The sequence below is a fragment of the Loxodonta africana genome, chromosome 22 (genome assembly GCF_030014295.1).
Source record: "Loxodonta africana isolate mLoxAfr1 chromosome 22, mLoxAfr1.hap2, whole genome shotgun sequence".
Classification (NCBI taxonomy): Eukaryota; Metazoa; Chordata; class Mammalia; order Proboscidea; family Elephantidae; genus Loxodonta; species Loxodonta africana.
The window spans coordinates 34,193,455-34,211,515 of NC_087363.1; the positions used below are offsets into that span (position 1 = coordinate 34,193,455).

The 18,061-nt window shown below is 53.7% G+C and overlaps 1 protein-coding gene across 3 annotated transcripts in view; it reads right to left on the reverse strand.

The window, feature by feature from the left end:
- Positions 1-2,355: 2,355 nt before the first annotated feature.
- The window catches only part of MGLL (monoglyceride lipase), a 130,083-nt gene continuing 114,377 nt past the window's right edge, over positions 2,356-18,061 (reverse strand). For all 3 annotated transcript variants that reach the window (XM_010589919.3, XM_010589920.3, XM_010589917.3), the window contains exons 7-8: positions 4,556-4,771; positions 2,356-3,236 (exon numbers count right to left, since the gene is read on the reverse strand). In XM_010589919.3, the coding sequence (XP_010588221.1) occupies positions 3,111-3,236; positions 4,556-4,771 (342 nt within the window). In that variant the 3' untranslated portion in view covers positions 2,356-3,110. The remainder of the gene's footprint in view (positions 3,237-4,555; positions 4,772-18,061) is intronic.

Below are 18,061 nucleotides of genomic sequence, written 5' to 3' on the forward strand. Positions count from 1 at the left end.
ATCTGGTTTATTATGATTAACTGTAGCATACATTGGTTCCTGTAATAGTTCTAAAGTGACACACATGGCCCCCACGCACAGCATATATGAAGGGGTGTGGCAGAGCTGCAGTGACAATTACAAACTGGTAAACTGCTTGGGATGGTGGCCCTAACAGGCCTGTGTTAGCATCAGCGAGAAAGACGAGTGTGAGATGGCCAAGGGGCCCTGGATGGGGTGCTGAGTGGGCCAGGTGGGCCACCCATTCTGCAGTGCTCTCAGGTGACTTCCAGAAGCTGAAGGCCACCTCGGGGGAGGATGCTGCTCATCACCCATCCCTGCAGAGGGGTGGGGGGAGGTAGGATCCCCACAAAGCCTGGGCTGGGGCCTCCACTGTTTGGAGGCAACATCTTTCCCATACAGGCTTTTAGGCATGTGTCCACTCCTGCATGGACAAGAGTGGGCTGGGGGTCAACAGGAAGGTACTGCATTCATATCAGGGCTTGGGCCAACATCCCCGTTACTGGGGTCCTGCACACAGATGGAGCCAGGATCGGCTGCCTCTCCCTCCAAGGCCCCCTGGTCTTGGGCCTCCTGCTCCTCCTTCTCAAGGCCAGCAGGCTGTGACCTAGCACCCCCTCCAAACTCAGGTTCCTCTGTACAGCTCTGCTGAGAATGTTGAGGCGACTTCAGGCCAGATCCACACAACCTGTGAGGACCAGCACAGCCCTGCAGTGGCCATGATGGCTTCAGAGATGCGGCCACCCACTCAGTGGGGTGTGGTGGGCCAAGCCGTGTCCCTCTTCCAGCTTCTATGAGACAGTCCCGATTTCCGATGATTTTCTTCTTTTTGATGCAGGTGATTCTTTAACCAGACAAGTCAGTGCGATGGAATATGTCTGTGCTGCTGTAAGAGCTTAATAACTTCATGCAGCTGAGAGTCCCTGGCTGACCCTGCACGGGGTACTTTACGGAAATGGCACTGCCAAGCTTAGGGGCGGTGGCTGCAGAGGCTGGGCCAGCATCGTCATAGCTCTAGGGGATCTTGGGGACAAGGCTGAACTCCGTGCTGGGAGGGCTGCAGATGGAGCTTCTGCCTCTCCTGAGCTGAGAAGCAGAAGCAGCTAGCAGCGGCCCAGCTGCCCAGCAGGGCTGACCCCTCTCAGAGCATTTTTTTTACATTTTCTCCTCCAAAAAGGAGCCAGAGAAACCAGGTGGGGCCGTGGAAACTGCTCTGTGCAGACCCCACTGGCCAGCACCCGAGCCCTACCCTACCTGCCCTTGGGGCCCACCTCACCTGCTTGGCCTGAGAGGCGTTGGCACGCTCAGGGGGAAGGGGCAGGAGAACACATGCCCCTGGGCCCCGGGCATGGAGTAACGCTCACCTAGGGACCTAGGATAAGCCCTGAGAAGAGCAGGAGGTGGGTGATGGAGGAAGGGCGTTTTCTGGCCCAAGCCTGTAGCCCCTAGCCTTTATGCTCTGAGGGGCACCGGTTGGGGAAGTGGTGGCTGCTTCCCGTGGCTTAGCAGGAACAAAATCTATGGGTGGGGGCTGGTGGTGAACAACTCAGCCCCCCACCCAGAGCCCTATTTGCCACTCATTCGCCTGATGAGGTAAAGAAAATCCCATTTTAAAGTGAAAGTAGTTTTGGTGGGCCGGTAACCCCATTTATTGCTGTTGCCTGTAAGGATGCAGGGCCAGGGGCAGGGTGGGATGGACACCTGAGAAAAGCCAGGTCCGGCCTGTGCTCAGGTATCAGGATCGCCTGACCCTGGGGTTGGTGGGTGGTTGGTGGGGCAGGTGGCCAGCTCTAGTCGGGCAGGAGGCCAGCAGGCGGTGCAGTTGGGGTACCTGCTGAGTTGGGACTCTCCTCTCCTGCCACCAGAGGTAGCTGTGCGCCCAGCTCTGTGGGCTCCTGCTGCAACTCTGGGCAGCGGGCGCCCAGGTCAGGGTCTGAGGACACTCCAGCTGGAAGTCCTGGCTGGCTGCACTCCTCCCCTGTCCCACAGGGTAGGAAGGCCACACTGGGCACCCACTACAGGACAGCTTGGCCTAGCCTTTCTCCCAGGCACGGGGTGCCTGCCTCACACCCACTCTCAGCCCTGCCTGCCTGTCCTGTGCAGCAGTACCAGCTCCGAGGACCCTTTCCAGGGGCTTGGCCCATGGCCAGCTGCAAAGGAGCCTGGGGCCCTGTCTGTCTCCAGAGCAGCTACACACAGGAACCTGCTGGGCCTTCAGCAGGCTTCACCCCATCTGTCTGCCTGAGGCAGTGGTGAGGGGCCACTGTCAGTGCCAACCCTAGAAAAGACACTTTCGCTGGGCCGGAGGCACCCACCTCAAGTTCCTTCAAGTTCCCCTGCTCTCACCCACCCACCCACCCAAATAGTCTACGCTTTAGGATATACATTATATATTAAACATTTCATCTTCAATACAATTTTTCTCTTATAGTGTCAGGGAAAATTAAACTAGGAAGGCAACCTCTAGGTACATATGCCATCAGTGGTGCTCCTTGACCAGGAAGGAAAGGAAGAGTGGGGAGAAGAGAAAGACTGATTTCCTGGTTGTTCCTCTCTCTGGGCTAAGCCTCCCTCCCACCTCTAAGCCTGGCTTGGGGCTGGGCTGCAAAGGAACTGACATGGTCACCAGTGGCACTCATGTTGAAGAGATGCGAACATTTTCTGGGCCTCGGAGGGGCACCAAGTCTGTCCTGAGGAGCTGCCTCTGGGGACAGCAGCCCCCTCATCCCACAGCCAGAGAGGCCACCGAGGGAGGCTGGAGGGGCAGGTGGTTAATGAACTATCAGATCAAGTGGCTGTAGCCTGGAATCCGAAGGACCATCGGAAATGCTGGAGCCACTCAAGCGGGGCAGAGGCTGTGCTGATTTTAATTTCCTTTTCTGAAAATTGCCTGTTACCATTCTTCCTTTTTTGTATAAGGTGTCTGCCCCTTAAGGTAGAGCCAGTGGCTGTCGGCCTGATACGTAATAAGAATGTCTTTTTTTTTAACTAAATTATGTTAGAATTCCTCCAACTTGTTATATTTTTGTGAGCCACATCCAAAAAGCCAAGTCTTGTCCTTTCTCTGCCCGCTTCTCCCAGACAGTGAGGTGGTAGCCCAGGCAGTGCGCTCAGGGTGGGGACCCGGCTCCTACTGCAGCTGTCCTTTGAGAGACCCACACGTTTATTTCCTGGAAGACGGAGTTGGTTACTTCAGGAAGCTCTTTGTGGAGAACATGGTAGGCACCTTCATAGATCTGCAATTAGGAGAAACGCAGGACATCAGGGTGCCTGTGGGCGGGGTGGGGTCTCTGGTGTCCTTGAGATGGGGGACGAAGGGTGGGGCGGGGTCTCCTATGTCCTTGACATGGGGAGACCATAGGCGGGGTGGGGGTCTCCCATGTTCTCGAGATGGGGGGACCACAGGTGGGATGGGGTCTCCTGGTCCTTGAGATGGGGACCATGGGCGGGGTGGGGTCTCCTATGTCCTCAAGATAGGGAACCATGGGCAGGGTGGGGTCTCCCATATCATTGAGATGGGGGCACCACAGGCGGGGTAGGGTCTCCCATGTTCTCAAGATGGGGAGACCATGGACAGGGTAGGGTCTCCCATGTCCTCAAGAGTGGAGAACCACGGGCAGGGTTGGGTATCTGGTGTCCTCAAGACTGGGGGACCACAGACAGGGGTGGCATCTCTTGTGTCTTCAAGACACAAAAGACTGTTGGCTTGGGGTAAATAATCTAAGTCTGAACCCTGGTGGATCCTTTAAGTGAGTTACCTACTCTCTGTGTAACCTAGTGAAAAATGGCACTGGGTCCAGAGCCTCCACGCTGTATGACAGGGGTGCAATCCCAAGGACAAGGATGTACATGGTGCCCTGGGGGTGTGACCTGACCAATGGGCCACAAAGGGCCACTTTAAGGATCAAAAATCACCTGCCCGGTGTAGTCAGTGCTCAGGAAAGAGTCCTCTCTCTTCACTCCCCTCCCATTGCTCAGTTGGAGGCTCTTCCTAGTCCAACCAGACAAACAAAAGAGCACTTCCCCAGCCCAAAACATCACCTTCCACCTTGGAAGGCCTCTTGCTTAGTCCCCTAGGCCTCTCACACCACTATGCCACACCGTCAGGCTATTGGCTTGGTCCCGGGCCTCTCCCTCTGCAGGCCCTGCTCTTGCAAAGATCCCCCTCCTCCCTGTAGACAAGACTCTGCTCTGTCCAGCCAGCCCTTGCATGCCCAGAGCCCTCGGGACAGCCATTCAGAGCTGAGACCTTGGGTCATGGGCAGGATGAAGCTGAGGATCTTCTCTTGGGAGATTTGGTTTGCTCAAGTGCCCAACTGTAGGTTCATTCCTGACTAAAATCTTCTGGTTGTTCTTTCCTTCTTCCCTTCAAGCACATCCACACGGAACAGTCACAAAGGACTGTGCCGTCTGAGAATTCATAGATGTCATGTGCTCCCAGCATCTGCTTCCCAGTGGGCCAGGCTGGTCCTGCACCCCACTGGGACCAGGCCGATGTACCTGCAGGGCCGCCGCCTTCCGCCTCCCTGGGCAGCAAGGCAGTGGCTGTGCTCACCTTGAGCGTCTTATCCTGGCTCTTGGCTTGCTCCATGAGCAGGTAGGCTCCCCTGCTATCACACAGGCGGTCCGCAGAGCCCTGGAGCAGCAGGAAGGGCAGGGTCAGCTTGGGGAGGGCACGCTCCACCCGGGAGACGGCGTTGAGCAGCTGGATGCCAAAGGACACCTTCAGCCCTGCCCGGCAGATCAGCGGGTCTGCATTGTACAGGTCCACCTGGAAGGCAGGAAAGGAGGTGTCCGTCAGCTCTGGGCAGAGCTCTCCCCAACAGGCCCCATGGGTTTTCTGGGAGCTTTTCCTTCCGTCCTGCTCAGCTGGCTTGGTCTGGGGTGTGGGCGTGGGGAGCACAGTGGGATAGGGACTGCTGGCTTCCTTTTAAATTGAGTTTAAGTTGCACAAATACTGCAGTTAAGGCTAAAGTCCCTTTAACAGCCCCTTTCCATCCCTTCTTAAAGGCCACACTCATGACAGATGACAAGGGCTTCCCCACCGTCCTCCTGGAAAGCATCCTTCCACCTCAGCCATGCCTTTGGCTCAATACAAGATCGGGAAGCACAGAAAGGTGTCAGTAGTCTGGCTGGGAGAGCCGTGGCTTTCCTTCCCAAACAAGGTGGGAAGACGATTCTCTGAGGACAAGGTCTGGGGTCTGTAGCAGGATAGTTGCAGTATACCAGTCCCAGGGGGGGCTGATCAGGCCCCAGACAGTGAACGTGGTCTGACTGATACCCTGAGCAGGGGAGAAGGTGGGGGCACAGCTGGTGGGGCATGAGCCCTCTGGGGCCACAGGACTCTGTGGAAAGTGTCTGTGGGGTGAGGGGATGCTGGCAGCACCAAGGTGTGGAGTACAGGGTGGGGGGGAGTCAAGCTGGCACCCATCTTCTATGTTGGGGGCAGTGTGGTGAGGCTGTCTGCAGGGATCCCTGAAGATGCAAACTGGACTCCTGGGCAGCCAGCACTGGATGCCCGCTAGAGATGCCAGCTGCTGGTCAGTGCTGGCTGCCATCTCAGCTGAGGCCAAAGCCCCAAGCCCGCCTCCCTTGGTCCTTCCCCTCCCCTTTGACACCAGAAAACAAGTGGCAGAGGCATGTGAAGATGAGATCAAAGTTTCCACTAGTCTGGCTGAGCAGCCATAGACTCTGCCCAAGGAGTGGTAAGAGGCAGGAAGAAGAGATATGGAGGCTCCATCACCTCCCTGGGCCTCAGTTTCCTCATCTACAGAACGTGGGTGTTAGCAGTACCTTTCTCCCAGAGTCACTACAAGTATTAAGTTCATTTTATGCAAAGTGCTTGGAACAGCACCTGGTGCATGAGCCAAGTGGGCACCATGCAATAACTGGCTGTTCTTCTTCTCACCATTGTCATCATCAGATGTGCCATGGTTGGAAACACTGAGTGAAACAAAATGAAGGCGGTCCCACCCGTGCTTCACGGTGCACAGTTGCTCCAGTGGCCTGGGGCTGCATTGTTTGAGTGCCTGTCTCCCTGGCTTTGTTCCGTGCCATCTCAGATACACACAGGTGCCATAGAAAACTTTGAGTATGAATCTGTATTTTTTTTTATTTATATAAAACCATCATATTATTGACTCTGACTATTCTGTTCCACCATGGCTCTGAAGAGGTTCCAGTTCATCATGTGGATTTAGTTCTTCTGCCTTCCTCATACGTCTCTGGGTGGGAGCCCAGTGAGTGTCCCGACTGGAGGGATGGGACACGGTCATCTGTTGGAGCAGTGGGAGCCTCACAGAAGCGTGGGGCAGTGTGAGGGCCCGGAAAGTCCCTGAGCAGGGCACTGACTGGTGGCTCCATGTGGAGTACAGTTGAGGGATAGTCTTGGGCTCCACAGCTCCAAATCCAGGCCGCTGCACCTCTGCCACCAGCCAGTTTGGCTCCAGAGTGCCTGCCTTGACTCTAATGTTCCTGTTTGTGGCTCAGAACCTGGCCCAGCCTTTGCGGAGCTGCTCTGGTATCTGCCCTGCTCTCCCTGCGTCTCTGGCTTCACTCCTTCTGCCTCTATGGGGGCAGTTTAGGGGATCATCTGTCCCAGAGTCTGGACGAGAAGTTTCTAGAAGTCTCTCAGTCCCCTTGCCACTTTACTCACTTCTCCTTGACAGGAAGTCTCGGGCTAAAGGCTCCAGAGGAGTGCCATGGGTGCCAGGGCTGGGTGGGGTGCAACAGGCCGGAGGGCATGGACCAGACGCAGGGATGCTGCAATGAAACGTGATTGTGGCTGCCTGATGAGACTGGGAGGGTGTCACCTGTGGTCTGACCTGGACTTCTCCAAGGTGGGCTGCATCCCCCTTCTGTGACCACCACTACTGGCCTTGGCGAGAATCCGGAACCAAGCCAAGAGGGGCAGGCTGTCCTGGGGCCACCTCCCAGCTGCTATTCCTGAGTCCTGCCCATGCTGGGGACCAAGCGCTGCAAACCAGACGTTTGTGAAAAGCCACACGAGAAGGATTAGCAACTTCCTGCAGCTGAGCTGGCGCGACTCCTGCAGGTCAGGCCATCTGCTTGGGGGCTGAGTGGCCAAAGGACTGGCAAGCAGTGCACGGGGCATTGCACGGGCTGAGGCCGCTGGGCGAGGGCGTGTAGGGGCCCTATTTGGGAGGAGGGCTGTAGTGCCCATGAGAGTTCACTGGATGGGAGTTGGTGAGTCCCGATGCTGACAACAGCAAGAGCAGGAATGACCGCCCCACCATCTGCTGGACACAAGCTCGTGCTCCCTTTGTAGGGGCTTTATAGGTGGGATTTCACTTAATAAAAAATAACAAAGCTAACACTTCTGACCACCAGCTGTCAGTTTGTCATACTGTGGTGGCTTGCACGTTGCTGTGCCATCGGTATTTCAAATACCAGGAGGGTCACCCAAGGTGGACAGGTTTCAGCAGAGCTTCCAGACTACGACAGACTAGGAAGAAAGCCCTGGTGAAATACTTCCAAAAATCAGCAAATGCAAACCCTACGGATCACAACAGAATATTGTCTAGTACAGCGCTGGAAGATGAGCCCTGTAGGTTGGAAGCCAGTCAAAGTGCACAGAAGCTGCAACAACAGATTTGGGCATACAAATGATCGCGAAGACGGTGCAGGGCTGGGCAACGTTTCATTCTGCTGAATGTAGGTTGCAATGAGTTGGGGCCTACTTGATGGCAACTGACGAAACAATAACAAATGTTTCCGAGCTCTTCCTCTGTACTTTGCACTGAGTGTTTTGCACGCGATAACTAATTTAAGGTTTATAACTACCCTGTATGAGAAATGTCTGTTATAATCCCCGTTCTACAGACGAGGAAACTAAGGCACAGATAGGTAACAATCTAATTCCTGTTCTTCCCACAGAACCCTTGATGTTTAGTTGGGTCCACCCAGGATGAAGGCTACATATCCCAGCATCCCTTGCAGCTAGGTGTGGCCATGTGACCAAGCCTGGCCAATAGGAAAGAAGGAGAACTGCTGTGTGCACCAACTGGTCAAAGGCTTGTCCTCCCTTCTCCTCTCCTCTTTCCAGTGGCTGGGACACGCACAGAGCAGGGAGACATTTGGGACCACGTGGAAAGGGCAACACTCTGGAAATGCCCTCACACTGAGATACCACTGTCCAGAGAAACAAGCTTCTTTCCTGTGAAGCCACTGTTATTTTGGATCCCGGACAGAGCAGTGGTCTGACTCATGCCCTGGCTAGCAATCTAGAGTGTGTTTCCTCACAGGGCTCCTGAAGAACTGGATGACACATGGATGAGAGGCTTGCCCTGGTGGTGAGTCACATGACTGCACAGAAGGCAGAGCCCCCAGGTCCCCCTTTCCCAAAGCAGTGCTGACTGGCCTTGTCCCAGGCGAGTACTATCCCTCTGGGAGTTTGCTCACAGGTTTAATTGCTCTGACAGCCCAAGAGGCTTCCTGATCTTTGCTCCATTTCCCCATCTTGATCATGCAGGCCCGGTTTACATAATGGCCTATTCCGGGCCTCAGAGGGAGGGAGCGCCAGATGTTTAGGGGAAAAGGCAGGTCCCTAGTGTGTGAACTGCAGCCCACTGTAGTGAGGAACAGGGGAGGCCTGGGGCCAGCAGATGTGGGCTGGATGCACTACACCATGAAGCCAGGGCTCAGCCTCCTTTCTGCCCAATGCCCCGGCACTGACTATGCCAGGTGGGAAAACCGAGGCTCAGAGGACCCAAACCCTTTCTTCGAGGGGCTATTTGGCCCAATTACAGAGACCTTTGTTTTTTGAGAGCCTAAGATCTAAACTCCAAAAGTTCTCTTTGTGTGCGAGTTCCAGAAATGTGTCTGGTAGTCCAGGAAGGAGATGGACGGGTCACCCTCCCAGAGCAGGCCCAAACCCAGAGCACTGGTTAGCAAACAAACCCATTCAAAACCAAAGACCATCAGAAAAGTGAAAAGACAACTTTCAGAATGGGAGAAAATACTGCGAAATCATCCATCTGATAAGGGTCTAGTGTTCAGAATATATGAAGTATGATGTCCTTCTCCAGGGACTGGTCCCTCCTGATAAAATGTCCAAAGTACATAAGATGAAGTCTTGCCATCCTCCCTTCTAAGGAGCATTCTGGCTATACTTTCTCCAAGCCAGATTTGTTTGTTCTTCTGACAGTCCATGGTATATTCGATATTCGTCACCAACACCATAATTCAAAGACATCAATTCTTCTTCGGTCTTCCTTATTCATTGCCCAGCTTTCGCATGCATGCATATGAGGCGATCGAAAACACCCTGGGCTGGGTCAGGCGCACCTTAGTCCTCAAAGTGGCATCTTTGGAATATTATTAGCCTTAAAAAGAAATGAAGTTCTGATGCATGCTACGATGTGGGTGAACCTTGAAAACATCATGCTAAATGAGAGGAGCCATTTAGGGGTGGTACCAGCTGGAGGCAGGTGCCGAGGCTGCAGCCCCAGGGTTGAGGGACCACATCTTAGGGCCAGGTGGCTGACTTCTGTGGATGACTCCCTTGGCTGAGACTCCATGCCTTTTTACCTTAAAAGTAATGCAGGACCCCTGGGGGGCTGATAAATAAGGAGAGGAAGACATGAGAGGGATGTGGCACGCCAGCTGTGTGATCTGGGCAAGGCTCTTCTCCAGAGACACAGTCTGCTTATCTGTGGAATGGGCGTGAGAGTGCCAGTGCCTCCAAGGATGGCGGTAAGGTTAACGGAGATGCTGTTGCTGCAGTGCCAGGGTTGGGCCACAGCAGCTTCTGTGATGGCTTTTTTGTGGGTGGCATCTGGACCTGACTCTGAGCAACGAGGGGAGGTCAGCTGTTCTGTTCTGGGGACATCTTCCTGGGCCTCATCAGGAGGACCTCAAAAGTTCATTGCGTGCTAAGTTTCACAAGCAGTGGCTATTTTCCTGGCCACCTGCATGTTTCAGCCATCTGCTGGCATCTCCCCTTCTTTCTGGGGCTCTGAGGGCCTTCAGTAAGTGCGAACCTGACAGCCGGGAACAGGCTGACTAGGGCGTCAGCATGTGAACACTGTCTCTGTGGACAGAAACCCCACACTGCAACGCAGTAAATACAGCTGCAACCACAGCTGGGAGCCCTCTTACACTCTTAGTTGAGCAAAATCTCAGCACACCCCTACAGTCACATCTCTTAACCTATTTTTTCCTACTCTGTTTTGTGATAAAATGCAGTGTTACATTTTTAATTTGAATGCTATTAAAAGTAGCAAGCACATGCAGCCCGTCGCTCTGCGCCGGGCACCGTGTTAGTGCTTTACTTGTGTTTGCTCATTTAACCCTCACCGAACCCTACGATGGAGGGACTACTATTATTACTACCGTTTTACTTGAGGAAAGTCAGGCATAGAGAGCTTAAGCGACTCCCCCAAGTCACACAGCAAGTGTGGGGCAGAGCCAGGTCAGGGGCCCAGGCAGTCTGCTCCATGGCTGCGTTCTGAAGCACTCACCATGCTTTGCTCCATCTGGAGAAGAGAGGGGAAAGGTGAGCCCCATGCTCTGACATGGCCAGGCAAGGTGAGGGGGCGGAGGCACCACCGTTCATAGAGAAGAGAGGAGGCTCAGTCCTTAGTGAGATGGCGGAGTAACTTCGTGGGCCTGGGAGGTTGCCACCCTTCACAGCCTGCCAAAGTTGGGCAGGGGCCCTGCTGCGCAGACAGGCATATGCCCTGTCCACATGACACTGTCTCTCACTTACAGCCCAGCCAGCTTAATCCCGCAACAGTGTCTGCCCTCATACTTATGTGCCTACGCCCCTCCTTCCCTCCAGTCTCCTCCTGGTCTTCTATGTAAGCCTCATCCTTCCTCCCATGCTTTAGAGCCCATCCCAGGATTCCCACCTCCTTCCTCTATTGCTTAGATCTTTCTTAACCCATCCATTTTCACCAGAGGGAAATTAGACTGCCTTTTCTGGCATCCTGGAGATGGAGTGTACAACAATTCTACCAAAGTGTGTGACCTGTGGGACCCCAGTAGTGACTGGTGGGGCTTTGCAGAGATGACCTCTTTGTCTCCCATCTTTGTTCAGAGTGGCAGAGAGGTGAATTTGTTGTGGAAAGAGCTGGATGTGAGAAAATCCTCTCCCAGCTCAGGTGGCTTTTCCAGCCCCTCCTTCTTAATCTCAGTTTCAGGACTCACTCAGAAGTCACGCCTTCAGGGAGGCCTTCCCAGCCCCCCACTGCTCTCGGCTCTCCTCACCACGGGGTTCTCATTCAGGTGGTGTCTGTGTGACTGTCACCCCCAAGTGTCAGCCCCAGAGGGCAGAATCTGTCCTGTTTTTGCTGTGGCCCATTGCTGGCCTGGAGGGTCTCGGCCGGATGAAGTGGACACGTCTCCAGCCCAGCCTAACCTTGGAGCCAGGGCCTGCTGGCCAAGGGGCTGAACTGCTCAAAATCAGAGTGAAACCCAGGAGCTTCAGCCTTTGAGACAAAGGTCCCTTGTTATGTCACTTGACATAAAATTACTGAGCAAGAAAATGGAAAACCCTCTAACCGTCAGCTTTCTGGAGTGCCTCGGTACGGCTGTCCCTGTGACTCGGCGTGCTGTGTGCTCGCAAAGGCTTATGAAATGCTCTAAACATGAGTAAGAACTGACTGTACGTAGGAAGGGCCTGCGAACTGGATACCCTGTACACTGAAGACGCCAGGCTTGGCTGTCGCCAGTGGGTTCCCCCTCCATCTGCTTGGCCCCTTCTTCCTGGGCCTCACTGGTTCCCCCCTGAGCCACTGCTGCCGGTCCCCAAGAGGCTTCACACTCAAATCCCTCCATGCTGTGGCCAGAGTTATTCTTCAAACCCACAGGTCTGCTCCTGCCCCTCCCTGCTGCACAGCGTTCGTGCTTCAGGACCAAGTCCAAGCACGGACCCCTCTGCATGGCCTGTGAGGCTGCGGGGAACTCAGCTCTGTGCTCCCCCTCCCCTCACCCTGTCCCCTTCTTCTGCACCTCTGCACCCCTAACCAGCTGTCCCTCAGCCTTCAAGTTCCTTCCTTAGCTGCCTGTAGGGTTTCTACTTGCCTTCGACCCTCAGCCCGGATGCCCCTTCCTCTGGGAAGCCCCCTCCCCACCCAGACTCCTTCCCTGCGTGCTCCTCCTCTGTACCTACAGGCCGGGAGCCGCCTCCGAGGTTTCCAGTTCTAGAATGCCCCTTTCCCACCCCCTCTTCTTGTGTGCTGCACAAATACTTGTTCTCTCCTCAAGGGCAAGTCTCCTCCTCTTGAAAGGTGCCAGACACCTTGGGCTCCTGGATCTTTGCCTCCATCTCTCTCAACATGCCCTTCTCCCAGCTCTGATGACAGCCAAAAAAAAAAAAGACCCACTGCTGTCGAGTTGATTTCAACTGTGGCGTCCCTATGTGTGTCAGAATAGACCTGTGGCTGATTTTTCAGAAGCAGATCACCAGGCCTTTCTTCCAAGGCACCTCTGGGTAGGCTCAAACTGCCAACCTTTTAGCTAGCAACTGGTATGTTAAACCGATTGCACCACCCAGGGATATAAACTAAAGTCTGAACCCACTGCCGTTGAGTCAATTCCAACTCATGGCAACCCCATGTGTTACAGTGCAGAACTGTGCTCCAGAGGGTTTTCTTGGCTATACTTTGTGGAAACAGACCGCCAGGACTTTCTTCCGCAGCACTGCTGGATGGTTTCAAACTGCCAACCTTAGGTCAGTAGTCAAACGTGCAAACCATTTGCACTAACTAAGGATTCTGAGTCAGGCATATATCAGTGCTCTTATGGAACTGACTCGGGTGACTAGCGTAACTGCAATCAGTGTTAGCAGACATTTATACAAGTTGCCACTTAATCAAGGACGTGGGAATTACTGAGCACCCTTTCCAAAGAGTGAGTTTCTTCTGTTAAAGTTGGCACTACTGGACGTTTTTGTGCAGGCTCTTCTGGGCAAGGACTTGGGCTTGGCCCAGGAAGGCTGTGGTCCGGGGCACACAGGGCCTGCCTGGTTTACACCAACCTGCCGCGAGGTGCTGGGGGCTTTCTTCTGGAAGCCTGAGGAGTGCCACAGTCAGAAATGGTGCAAAAAGCCCACCTCCTGTGCTCCTGTGGAGTGGGGGATCCCTGAAGTGCGACCCTGGACAGAGACACAGCCCCCATTTGGCCACTGAGGGAAGGGAAAAGGCAGCCACCACATTTCCTAACCAACCATGCCGACTGCAGCCGCCTTCCCAGGCCCAGGATTGAAGACATAATGAAGGAAACAAGAATGATTTCCTGGATATTGCAGGGCCCCTTTCATAACTGCTAGTCACCAAAGAGCGAAATCATGCAGTCTCCAGTCTTAAATGCAAAAGTTGGAGACAAATGAGGAAAAGGCAATACAGACTAAAGAAGGGTGATGCTAGGGAATGATGGTGATTGTGTGGGGATGGCCCTCATCCTTGCCCTTGTGCTCGCCCTTGGGCTGCCCACGCTGAAGTCTTCTGGAGCTAAAGATCATGGTGTCTGCAACTTACTTTCCAGCTGTTCAGCTCAAACAACATATCTATATTGAAATTCTCACATATACATAGAAATAAAGAACGTGGCAGGATGTTTGCAACCGGTGAATCTAGAAGCCGGTACTATTTCAACTCCCCTGCAGATTTTTAAAAATTTCATAATTAAAATTGGAGGAGAAAATTGGTGACTGACTTTGATCGCTCATTTTGTGAGTCACAGTTTTCACGTTCTCTATTTTGACTCCCTTTGCCAGAGTCGGAGCTCTAGCGGCACAGTGGTTAAGCGTTTGGCTGTTAACCAAAAGGTCGGCAGTTGAATTCACCAGCTGCTCCTTGGAAAACTCTATGGAGCAGGTCTACTCTGTCCTATAGGGTCACTATCAGCTGGAATCAACTCGACGGCAACGGGTTTGGTTTTTTTTTTTGGCCAGTAGGAGCCAAGCATCCTTGGACAGGCCTGGGGCAGCAAGAACCTTGGGGGCAGAGACCCCAGTGTGTGGCTTGTGTCTGGCTCTGCCACTTAGCCCAGGACCTGGCAAGCTGGTCACATCTGAACCTCGAACCTCAGTGGTAAGTGGGGGTACAATCCTTAGCTCCCAGGGCGTTTTCTTCTTTTCCTCCTGGGAAGGAAGTGCAGCTGGGCCTGTTGGGCCCCAAGCGTACTCATTTCGTCCTGTCCCTTGTTGGTGGCTGCGTCTCCCCAGGCAGTCTTCCTGCAGAGTCACCAACTTTTCCACAGCAGTCTAAACACGGCCTTTCCAGGGTCTGCCTCTTGAACCTGCTTCTCCCAAAGCCAAGGTTGGAGGAAGGGAGGAAGGGCTGTGAGCAGGATGCCTCTGCGGAGGTTGGAGACCCAGGGAGCTGGATGCACAGGGGTTAAAGCGGCACTGCAGATCAATTGACATACTACCCGCTCCCCAGGTGCCCCCACATGGTGGAGCCGCCCCTGCGAGGGGCGTTCTACGGCCTGGCATGTTTTTTATCTTAGACCTTGGTAAAGTCTCGGTTGCCTCAATGGATGAGTGGGAAATATAACACACGCATGACTACTTTTTGTAGTGGGTGGGTGATAGTTGCAGAATAAAATCAGGTAGCCAAGCCAGGCTTCCTGCAGAGCTAATCACCCCTTCTCTTCTCAGACGGGTGGGACTGCTGTGGACACTGTGTCCTGCTTCTGTGGGCTCTGTCCCCTGCTTGTGTCCTGGGGACCAGTGTGGGAGGCTGCAGTCTATCTTTAGCTGTGATTACAATTAGTCAAAGGCTAAATGTGGCCAAGCTTTCAGCCACCGAGCAGGAGTTTTCTGAGGGCCAGGGACAGTAGGCACGGGGCTTGCAGGAGGATGCTGAGTGGTGTGGGTGATCAGCACGCAGGCGACAGGTGACATGTTGCCTGGTCCTTGAAGCTGGATACACCTGAGATACCCGGAGGTGGGGAGGGCGCAGTAGCAAATTACAGAAACCGAAGGAAGCAGAGTTAGCGGCTCCTTGCCGTTCCTGGGCACACAAAACTCACCATATGGCTGGCCCATCATGAATATCCACTACCAGGACGCGCCTGGAGCGCGTCCAGGGATATTTATAGAGAACAAGAAGTTGGTTCGATAAGACAAACTGCCTCAACATGTAAACAGTGGATGCCCCTCGTACACGCTGTGCTGAGTTGTGGCGCCTTTCTCCCTGCCACAACTTGCTCACAAGGCCAGCTGAAAAGAAAGGAGTGTGCTCCACATTTAAGTAACTGGACAGTATCAATTGTTGGGGAGAGGGGAGACCTCGCCTCTTCCCTCAGTGCCCTTGGCCAGGAGAACAATTTAGCATTATATCCAAGGCCTTTCAGAGTGGGAGGAACTCCATCGCATTCTGAAAAACCTGTCGTTCTGATTGGGGACCCTAAATGTGCAGGCAAACACAAGAAAATGCTTGAGTAGCAACTTCTATGTTCCGGGGGTTTTAGTGGCAAGAGCACTTGGCTTGGCGTTGAGAGATCTGGGCTTGAATCCTTACTTAGGAGCTGTGTGTCCTTGGGTAAGTCACTTGCCCTCTCTGGGCTCAAGCTTCTGGAAGTGCAAAATGCTGGTACTAAGAACCAACTTCCCAGGGCCTTGATGAGACAGAAGGGTGATGGTGTCTGGCACAGAGGAGGGTGTGATCATGGCAAAGCAGTCATGGTGAGATATTCAAAGGCATTTTTCTGCCTTTGTGCCCGGAGACTTCACACGTGCCGAGAGTGTGCCTCTGTGGGGGAGCAGCTGTAAACGATGCTAGTGAGGGGGCTGTGCTAACACCCCTGGGTGGTTGTGTGAACACTTGTGGCAGTACACCCCCAGCAAACACCCTGCTTGTGACCTTGGACCACAGAGCCCAGATGCTTCTCAGAGAGAGACCTGCCAACCTCCCTGGTGCCAGCCCAGTCCTGGCCTCCGGCCGGGCCCTTCCCTCCAGGGCCTGCTTCCCTAGCTTGTTAGGCAAGCATTTCTTTCTTTTCCAGGCTTTCAGAGCTGTCAGGCTCCATGGGAAATATCTTAGTTAAAGATGTGCCTCGAGACACCCCGATGTTAGATCCGGGAGGAGCCTTTTCTGAACACATTTTCCCCTTGGCGCTGCTATTTTTAGCGTGCGGCAACATGTTCAAAGGAGACTCAGAGTGGCGCCTGCAGGGGCTGATGCTCCTTGTGGAGGGGCGGGCGCTCCTGCTCCTTTTTTATCCCTACCACCCGAGTGCGCCTTCCGGCTGGACAGCCATCAAGTCTTCCAGCCAGGGAAACGTGCCAGTGTTTCCAAGTGACCACACGGGCTACCTGGCTGGCTGGCTAGGAGTCCTGAGTGACCGCTGCCGGCACAGGACGCAGAGGGTAGGAGCAGAGGACGAGGAGCACTTTGAGGGCATGCCAGACTCAGACATTGCTATAAAGCTGCCCATGGAATTTTCCACCATTCCAAAAATGACCTAAAAGTTCTGAAAGTGGATAATTTTAAACAAAGTGGGCTTGAAACCATTTTATCTTGCCCAGATACTTTCAGGTAGTAAGATAAACAACTTGGGATTTACACCTGGATGCCTCAGCTCAAAGATCCCAAAGGGAGGCTTCTCTTTCTCTCTCTTTAAATCTATTGTTGTCCTAGCACCGCTGCTGCAGAGATAATAGGTTTTACTACATATTCACAGGAAAGCAACAGCCACTTTTGGGGTACTAGCAGGATGGAGGGCTCCTGTTCCCACTGGGGTCCCCTCACCCAGGACAGCGGCCCTGGCTGCAGGCTGTGTGGACCAGTAGCAGGAAAACAGCCTCATGGCCATAAACACAAGCTGGACAAGGGCACCGACACATAGGCTTTTGAATCAGACTGGATTCCAATCCAAGCTCTGCCTTGACTAGCTGTGACGTTGGACGAGTTATTCAACCTATCTGAGCCTCAGTTTCCTCATCTGCAAACAGGGCTCACTGGAGTTCCTTCCTGTTGGGATTAAGTGAAATGGCATATGTTTGGCTTTGGTCTTTCTGGGTCTTGAAGTTGTGCATTTTCACTGAACAAAATTGCCTTTTGGAGTCAATTTTTTTTTTTTCTTTTTTTCTGTCTTTACTCAATTATTCTCTCCGAAAGATCAGGGCTGGAGTTTGGGAGGCACTGTGGTTTTTTTTTTCAATTGAATTAATTTTAAGTTTTTAGTTGAAAGTGGATGTCTTGGTGGCCCAGACGCCCTCGGCTGCCCAAAGGCCCCATCGCTCCCCAGCGATCTCATTGGCCTGGCCCATCAATACTGGCCCTTACAGGCAGGGAGGCCCTGGCCTGATGAAGTGAAACTCCTTCCTCCGCACGCAATGACTATTCTGGCTAGCTTGCCCTCTCGCTAAGTGACTTAAGGACCAGGAGCTTGGATGTCACGATGAAGCTGGAGTCCACCACTGTATCCCAAGGAGACCAGGGAAATCCCCCGCCTCCCCCTGAGCACCTCACCCCACTTCCCGTGGCTCTCAGGGAGCCAGTGAGGAAGTGAGCTCAAACTCCTACGGCCAAGGGGAAACTAAGGCAGAAGAGTGTCAAAATGATTGCCTTAATCCTGAAGACAATTCAGGTGTCTTCCCAATGTCCAAGGTTGCTTCCTGCCAACTGGCCTCAAGCCCCAAGGGGACCCTTGTCCCAGAGAGAGCCTGGCTGGGGACCAAGCCCATCCAAACTCTGAGGCTGGCTCCACCGGCAGTGGCCCTATCAGTATCATCTCCTCACAAAGGCTGCTGCAAGGAGTGAGGGCTGGGTGAGCTGGGCCTACCTGGCACACATAAGGGCTCAGTCAAAGGGAGAGTGAATACAGAGCAGCTTTGGGAGCCTTCTACTCCCATGAACTTGGCAAGAGGTGGGCTGGTTGGCTGAGTGGCATTTACATAGACCACCCTCAGTGTCTGGGGTTTGGACACTGCTCACATTCAGCACCTCAGGCACATGGCTGCCCTTGACCTATTTATTGTCCATGCTAGCCTGGAGGCTGTCCAGGGTCGGGGATGTTGTCTGGATGGTACAACATCCCAGCGTCTCTCTCCTGAAGCTGCTTACCTCTTCTGCCTGAGCGTCTTTCAGTT